General features: G+C 61.1%; 1 protein-coding gene across 2 annotated transcripts in view; it reads left to right on the top strand.

Annotated features, from left to right (window-relative positions):
* The window catches only part of PMEPA1 (prostate transmembrane protein, androgen induced 1), a 55043-nt gene continuing 46689 nt past the window's right edge, over positions 351 to 8704 (top strand). The window contains exon 1 of one of the 2 annotated variants that reach the window (XM_005673042.3): positions 351 to 558. In XM_005673042.3, the coding sequence (XP_005673099.1) occupies positions 366 to 558 (193 nt within the window). In that variant the 5' untranslated portion in view covers positions 351 to 365. 2 annotated transcript variants of the gene reach the window in all.

The following is an 8704-nucleotide window of genomic DNA, read 5'->3' as shown; positions in this document are numbered from 1 at the left end:
GTCAGATTGCGTTCATGTTTAGTAAGTTTCTGACACGAGTAAATAAGTGCTTGCTAAATAAATAGAGATTTAGGGCTGGGTCTAGGAGGGGACACACCAAGTGTTGAGAGTTTGGCGATGTGCCAGGGAGGGGGGCCTCTTACGTAACATTTTAATATCTTTTTAATTCCAGGAGAATGTGTTCTTGTAGCACTTGTGTAATTAAAACTCGAAATAAAAGCGCACCCCCGCACTTCCTCCCCCTTCTTTAGAACACCGGAGCCGCGCCCCCTACGGCCGGTGGCCCCTCGGGCAGCAGACGTTGGGTGTGGATTTGCCCCGGGCCCCGCCGGCGGGGAGGTTCCCCGTCCCCGACGCGTATTTACATGACAAGGGCTCCCGGGCGTTTCTCGGAGCTGTCGGGGGCGTTTCTCAGAACTGTCCGGGACGCGTCTACCGGAGTTCCACGCTTCCCCAGTCGACCTCATCTGGGTCGGGTTAAAGTGCGTGGGGGTCGCAAACGGCTTGGGGCCTCTTGGGGCTGCAGATCTGGAGTCGGGGAGTTTCCTGCGAAATCAGGTAATGGGTGACCTGGAGGACGGGCCCCTGGTCCCTAATCCCGAGCCCCAGGGACCTCGTACTCTCGGGGGCATGGGGGCAAACTTCCCCCGAAAGCCTGGGTCAAGGACCCTGGGGGCCGGGTTGCGAGGAACGCATCCGCCACGCGCGGGGGTGCGGCTGGGACCCAAACCTGCTCCCCGCCCCCGGCCTGGTGTGTGCGGGGCAGAGCTTCCAAACCGACCCCCGTAGGGGAGCGGACGCTACGACCTTCCTCCAGCGCGCGGGTCGCGGGTCTACGCGGGCCGCCCGGCGCTGGCCCTTTAAGAGCCCGCCCCCTTCCCCGTCACCCCGCCCCGCGGCCCGGGGAGGGGGTGCGGGGGAACCTCGGCGGGGATTGGCGCAGCGCGCGCCCCCTCCCCGGCCCCCGCGCGGTGGGAACCGGCAGCCCCGTCTAGCGCTGACGTCAGACCGTCTGCCTGCCTCCGACCGCGGTCTCGGAGCGAAACCCGATCTCCTTGGACTTGAATGAGGAGGAGGCGGCGGCGGCGGCGGAGGCGCTCGGCTGGGGGAAGCCAGCAGCAGAGGCTCAGCGCCGGCGGCAGCGCGCGCCCCGGCTGCCAGCCCATTTCCCGGACGCCACCCACGGGCACTGCCGACGCCCCGGGGGCTGCGGAGGGGCAGCCGGGGGGCGCGGGGGAGCGCGGCCCCGAGCACTGAGTCCCGCGGCGCCCCGGGAACTTGGCGGCGCCCCGAGCCCGGCGAGCCGGGGCGCGCCTTCCCCGCCGCGCGCCTCCTGCATGCGGGGCCCGAGCGCCGGGCGCCGGCCGGAGCCCCCCCGGCCGCCCCCGAGCCCCCTGCGCTCCGCGCCGCGCCGCCGCGCCGTCCATGCACCGCTTAATGGGGGTCAACAGCACCGCCGCCGCCGCCGCCGGGCAGCCCAATGTCTCCTGCACGTGCAACTGCAAACGCTCTTTGTTCCAGAGCATGGAGATCAGTGAGTGACCCCGCGCCCCCCTCCCCCGAGGCCCCTACGGGCTCGGACCCTGAGTCAGGCGCAAATGCGGGCGGGGACTTGGGCCGTGCGCGCCCCCTCGGGCCGTGCGCCCTGCGCCCCGGCTGCGCCCGCCGCGCCCCGGGCGCGCCCTCCCGGCTCGCGGCAGCTGGCCGCCGGCCCGGCTTTGTCCCGCGGCGCTGCGAGCCTGGCACGGCCCCCGCAGTCCGCGCCCCGCCCGCCGGGACTCGGACCCGGGGCCGGGCGGAGGGGAGGCCGGAGGGGCGCCCGGCGCGGGAGGGCTGGGGCGGGTGGATCCATGAAGAGTTTCCATTTTATTTCCCTAAGGGGCAGTCGCGATGGAGCAATTAGGCCGGCTCTTTATCAACTTTGGCTTGGGGGCGGGGGGGGGGGTGTCGGGTGTGTGAGACACTGTCTGGCCTGCGCGGTGTCTGGGGCTCCGGGTGTGTGTCTGGAGTGTGCGTGGCGCTGTGGGTCTGTGTGAGTGGGTTTCCGTGCGTCTGTGGAGCGTGCGTATCTGTGTGTCTCTGTCTGGGTCTGGCGTCCCTCTCTGGGTGTCTGTGTGTCTGGCTCGCGAGCCGCCCCAAGAGTCTGTGTTCTCAAGTCTTGTCGGATCTCTGGGGCTCTCTGTGTCCCGGTCTGGGTGCATCTCTCTGGGGGTCTGGGGACCGTTTGAACCCAGGTGTCTGAATCTAGGGCTCCGCGCTGGCGGCTCTGGCTGAACGTGGATCCTGAGTGTGTGTCATTGTGTGAGTGTCTGTGTCCCCGACGCACCTATAAATAGCCTCTGTCTGGACAGCTTGGCTCAGTCTGGCTGGGACAGTGGTTACAAATGAGTCAAAGTTTGGGGCTGTCTGTATTTGGGGCTGCCTTGCTCTGAAAGGAGGAGGCACACCAGGGTCGGGAGGGGAGCCTTTGAAGCTGGGTGCTGACTCCCCCCGCAGACAGAGAAGTTGGGAGGGATAAGCCTCCACTTCGGTCATACAGAGCCCACCCAGGTGGACGTTGGGTTGGGTGGGGCATTGACTGTCGCCCCCCCAGGGGACTGCCGTCTAGCCTGTACCCCCTCCCCGGGTCCATCCTTTTGGGAACCTCTGGCCTATTTGAGCTTCGTTTTCCCCATCCTCGCCCCTAAGCACCTCAGGCAGGGGTGCACACAGCCCTTTCCTGCCCTGCAAGGACCCCCCCCCCCTGCTTCTTCCAGCTGGACCAGGAGTCCAGAGGCAGCCGCCACCAAGCTAGGGCAGTCACTGGGTGACTCATAAGCCAGTTTCCGCAGGCGGCTGCCACAGTTTTCGGCCCCTGAGCCTGTACAGTGAGGAGCAAGAGGTAAAAATAACCCATGACCAGCTCTGCTGGGGCAGGCTGGCTGGCTAGGTGGTGGGACCTCCATCTGCCTGTCCCCACTCCTTCTTGTCCTGGAATTGAAGCCTTGTCGTCGTCGTTGTCCCCCACCCCCACCCCCCAGCTGCCCTGAGCCAGGCCAGCGAGATGCCCAGAGAACCTGCTCCGGAGCCAGCGTTTGCGGAACTGCCTTGCATTAAACCCGATTGCTTCCCAAAGGCCCTTTGTGAAAGCTGGAGGCTAATGAAATGCACGGGGATATTAGTACAATGTGTTGGCACATGTTTGGAAAGTCTCACTGGTGCTAAATGGTTGCTGCTCAGGTACCGCCCCCCCCCCCCACGCCCCCAGCAAGTTGCCCGAGAGAACACCCCACCTGAAGGGTCCTGGTTGTTGTGTGGAACTAATGGGACATGCTGCTCTCTTCTTCCTTTGTGGTCAGGACTTTTTAAAAAATTCATTCTTACGTCTGTGCCTTCTTGGGCTGATGCGCCCCAGCAGTGTTTTGGCTGACACCGAGGTGCTGTTAAGTCCGATGCCTGTTTTGACTGGTGAGCTTCCCACACGCGGCCTCTGAGTGGGACCCTTGAGGTTAGCGTCTGGAACCCTGGCCTGCTCCAGCTGGCCCAGAGGTGGCCCATTAGTCACCTCGCTCAGTGTATTTTTTACACACGGCCCCTACTTCCTGGAAGAAAGCCCAGGGCAGAGAGGGAAGCGGCCTTTAAAACGCAGGTATAATGTAACAGTTTGTTGAAAGTGCTAATCAGATTTCCCGGAAACGGTCCGCTGAGGAAGCCTTAAAGGCTTGGCGTTGCTTTCTACAAAAAGATAGGAAGGAAGGGGAATTGAAGGAAGGAGAGAGAGAGACAGGCAGAGGCCACTGTGCATTCCCCATGATCTGAGTGGGGGCTCCAGTGGGGGTTCCAGTGGAACACTGGATTTGGAGTTGGGCGGCAGGGCAGTGTCAGGTGGCTCCTGTTCTAGAAGAGAAGAGATTGCCCCTGGTAGTTCCCTTAGGGCCCCTGGCGTCAGTTTCCTCTTCTGAAAAAGGAGCCAGGGATGGGTGAAATGAACAAAAAAAAAACTTAGCATCTTTCCAGATGGGACCTCTGCCCTCCAAAGTCTGGCTGGAGGCTTCAGGTGCCAGAAATCCTTGCCCCTTGAATAGTGCGGGCTTCCTGATGTGGTGGCCCCAAATTTCAGACCTGGGCGAAGCCTGGGCCAGCTTCCGTGACTGTGCCCTCGTTTCAGAAGTAAGAGGAAGTGGCAAAGGAAAGTTTTGCCCCAGGTCCCCGACCCATGCTGGACCCAGATCCAGGGTTTTTTTCTCATGGAACGAATGCAGTCCCGGAGTAGGTCCACTTTGAACTTGGGGGCTGGAGGAAATCAGCATCTCCTTTGTGCCTGGGATGATGGGAACTGGGTCTGCTATGAGGAAGCCAGATATCTGGCATGGTCCTGACTTTGGCAAGACACTGCCTGGACCCTCCAGGGGCCCCATCTTTTCTGAGAGGGGTGAGGGCTGCTGTCTGATGGGAATTCCCTGTTCCCAGAACACACCCTACAGAAAAATGTTCTGTAAAAGAGCCAGGGGTCTGGGGATTGAAAACCGTCGGCTCAAGTGACAACCCACCAGCAGGGGAGTTCTGTGTGGCGACTTTTGAGGAAAGGATTCCTCCTGGCACCCATTTGCCTTTTTCTTGGCATTCTCTGACCTCTTTTCAGTTCTGTTGCGTCTCTTAGAAATTACCCCTGTCTTTCTCCTCCACCTTCTGCCTGAAACTTTCGGGGGGGGGGGATGCTAATTGTGCTTTCAGGACAGGCTGAATTGTGGGGCCAAACAGCGGTTGGCTCTCGTGGCAGCATTTCTGGAGGGACCTGGGAGGTGGCATCTCTGCAGGCGGTATCTACGGTGGTGGCTTTGTTGTTGTTTTAACACAATTGGAGTCAGTGAACCTCTGAGTCCTCTTCTCTGACCAATTCCAAACAAATAGCCCCGAGCCCCGGAGATTCCACTCTCTGAAACTCCGAGGACACCCAATTCTCCGGCGGTTTGTCTGGCACGTGTGCTATTCACGTGTTACACTGGAATCCAGGCTGTCTCACCCTCGGCACCGGGCCGTCTGGGCCCGAGGATTCCTTGTTGGGAGGGAGAGGAGGTGTGTTGTGTGCTGGCTCTGTGGCAGCATCTGGCCTCTACGCTCCAGATGTCAGCAGGAGGGCCACTCCCCCTGCCGCCTGGTAACAGCCACGGCCCAGACTTCGCCCGGTGGGTGCCCTCGGAGCAGCCCCGCCATCCCTTCCTGGTTTTCCCGCAGGGGCTTGGGGGCGGGTGTGCAGGTCGCAGTTGCCGGGAGAAGATCCCTAGTTCCCTTCGGAAATCAGCCCCTGGAAAGGCCCGCGCTGGCCCCTGCCACTCACCCACTCCGCCTTTCCTGAGTGCCCACTGCACACCACGTGGGGCAGATTGCCCCCCCCCCCCGCCCGATGAAACGTCTCAGATTCGTGCTCATTAGGAGGAAAGACTCGGGCCCCGGGAAAGCGGATCCTGCAGGTTTCAGCTAAAGGATGGCCGTCCCGCCAGCACCAGCTCATCCCCCATGGGCCCTCTTGTCTGGCTGGGACTTTTCCCCCACGTGTCTTCTTACTGTCTGGGTTTTAGGTCGAGGCGCATACGAGGCTGACTTCTGACTGGCTCTCAGGCCAGGCAGTTGGTCACGGCTTCCCAGGAGGTCTGGGTTAAGCCCGCTACACCGCCTCCCCGGGTCAGGGGTGAGCTTCGTGTTTGTGAAGACACAGAGTAACTAATGGCTCTCTTGTACACAGGCCTAGGCAGGCGCTCACACGCGTGTGCATGCTCACCCATCCGCGTGCAGACACACGTACACGGGCACACACTCAGCTCTCAGCTGCCCTCCTTTCTGCCTTTCCCGCCAGCTTCTCTTGGGGTTGGGAAGGGTTACAGCTTCTTCTGGGCAGGCAAGAAAAACGAAAAGGGAAACAGTGCACACACATAGACTGTGAGTTGCGCACGTGTGTGCACTCTCCCTCCGAAAGACAAGAGCCATGTGAGGCTGCCTGGGAGAGGCTGGTGGGGAGGGTGGAGTCGGGGCTGCTTGTGTGTCTGCAGAGCTCAGCCGTGCCCTGATCGCTGACCCCCTGTACCTGCCCCACCTGGTCTCGTCTAAGCCCAGGTCTAGGGTTTTTAAACCTTTCTGTTTGGGCTAATTGTTAAGACCTAAACAGATGCTGGAGAGGAGGGTACTTGTGGGGAGCCCCAAACCAGAGGGGCTGCGTGGCCTTTTCTCTTTAGGTGTCATCATCCAGGGACAGAGTTGCAGGCAGCCTGGCATCTGGGGTCCTGGCCAAAGAGAAGGGATTTGGGAGACCGTGAGCTTCTGTATGGCTCACGTGCTGAGGAGGAGATCAAAGCTGAGGACCCCCACTCTGGGCTTTTTAAAAGGTGTCGCATGTGTGCGTGCACGCGTGCGCACGTGTGTACACTTGGTTAAGGGGGGCGCGGGGTGAGCTGCCTGCCCCCTCCTCTTTGTGGGCCTGTGGAGCCGTGAGGATGCTCCCCGCTGCCTGGGCGCTTCCCGAGGCCGGGAGAGCATGGTTCAGCACACAAATGCAGTGTGTCCAGGAGGATGCTGCTGAGAACCGGGTGAGGGTGGCGGTGGGGCTGCAGCGGGTTAAGAGCCTGACCCAGCACCAGAGGGGTCGAAGCTCAGCCCCGCTCCAGAGCTTGCTGGCTGTGTCACCTTCCGCTGCCTCTTGGCCTCCGTAAGGCTAGGTGACCACAGCTCTCGTGGGCTGGGGTGATAGGAGGGTTCTGAGATGATTCTCGGGGCGTGTGTGCCTGGTGTCCACACCGCTCTGTGTTCATGGGGGTCGGTGGTGACAGTGGGGTTGGCCTTGGCCCAACAAGCCACGTGTCCTGTCCCCTCATGGTCACCCTGGCACTCTGCCTGTTGCGAAAGCCTTCAGAAGAAGGTCGCCCCCTTCCGTCTGGGCTGGGCAGGACTGGCTGGGAATGTTGCAGGGCACCGGCCCATGGGGGGACCATGACCTTGACAGTGGAGGTAATTGAGTGGTGGTGTGAGCTTCCCTGTCTCTGGCTGGCAGACCCCCAGCACATCTACCCTGGGCCCAAGAGGCCGCAGACCCCGGGGTTCGAGGCATCCCGAGCCGCTTTGGAGGACAGCAGCTGGGCGCAAAGGGCGGGGACACCCAAAGCAGAGACCAGGAAATCAGCACCGCCCTGACACCAGAGGCCACACGGGGTCCATTCCTGAGAGCCTGAGACGGTCCAGAGCGTGAAGCCCAGAAACTCCCAATAGTTTGAGGCTCCCATTTTGCACATTCATCTCCATTTGTAACTCCAGCGAGTGTGGGGGGGGCGGGGGTGCACCGTCAGAAGAAGACCCGGATCTTTGTCTTCCTGGCGGGTTTCACCTCTCCACCTCTGAGCACCTGTGTCTTCGCTCCTGCCCTTCCACCTCCCTGGGTGGGCAGCGCCCTCTGTGGAGTGACGTCAACCTCCCTTTGCTTTGGGTGGCACGCAAAGCCAAACCGTGTCAGCCCGGGGGTCTTGCCAGGGCGCCGGTGGGGGTGTCTGTCACCAGGCTGGGAAAGGTCTCTGAGTGGCTTGCTGATCAGAGCCACCCCGGGATGGGCCGAGAAAGGTTTGGGGCAGCCCCAGGCTTTCCAAGAGCCACGGAACAGCTTCTGTCTTCTGTTTCCAGGGTGACTGATGGATTTTTGCTTCCACTCCCTTTCCTAGTTGGATATGGAGAGCTTATTATGTGCCAGGTACTAGTGACGCATTTTTCTCGATCTTCAAAACAACTCCGAGATGCTGTTGTTCTTACCCATTTGCAAATGCCAAACGGCTCGGAGAGGGTAAGACACTTGCTCCGGGTCATATTGCCAGGAGCTGGGATTTAAACCTCAGCTCCCGAAATCTGTAGCCCCTGCTCCTGTGATTCCTTCCTTGTGACACACCCCGACCCCCATTTGTCAGGGAAGAGCACCCACAAATCTGAGTACACTGGCTGCCTTTCATTGGAAAAGTCTTCCTCAGACACATGTCCCGCGTCAGCTGTCTCTCCGACTCCTTCTGCATCCTCGAGCCCCCCGCCACCAGATGCTGTGGCAGGAGCCTGGTAGGTGGCCCACGGCTGTTCCTGGAGGGACCCTCTTGGTGAACTGTCCTGTGACTCTGGGCCATCCATGGTCTGTACGCTGCCCAGCTTCTGGCCAGGGCAAGGTGATGAAAATCCAGGTTTTATGGGGGATGAATGCACACAGGGCACCCCGTGGGAGCTCAGTAACTCGGTGCTTCCTCATCATCATTTGTGCTGTTCCTGGCGCTGTTCCCAGCGCAGGAGAGCCTCCAGGGACAACAGCACGGGTAAACCCTGCCCTCTGAGACTTGCCGTTCTGCAAAGGGCACAGAGGAGAATGTGAGTTCATTTCAGGGAGTGGGGCCGACGGAGAGCCGAAAGCCGAGCACCTCCCAGGGGGGGCCCCCAGGCTCCAGACTGCCCATCCCGCTGGCCCCCAGGAGCAGCTGTGGGGCTCTCCTGCCAGACCTGCCACGTGGTGTTGATGTTGTGTCGTTAGTTGTGTCATCGCTCTTCCCTCTGGTCACCAAGCACTTGAGACTTGGCACTTGGGGACAGTGTCCTTTGGGTCGTGATGTCCCCAGCCAGGTTGTGTGAGGAGAGAAGGAAGTGGGCAGGGCGGGAGGGCCCCAAGAAGATTGCAGGCGGGACCAGACGTGGTCAGGACAGGACTTGGGCAGCA

This window comes from Sus scrofa, chromosome 17 (genome assembly GCF_000003025.6).
Source record: "Sus scrofa isolate TJ Tabasco breed Duroc chromosome 17, Sscrofa11.1, whole genome shotgun sequence".
NCBI classification, from domain to species: Eukaryota; Metazoa; Chordata; class Mammalia; order Artiodactyla; family Suidae; genus Sus; species Sus scrofa.
Note: the sequence above shows the minus strand (reverse complement) of the source record. Positions and strands in the feature narration are given on the sequence as shown.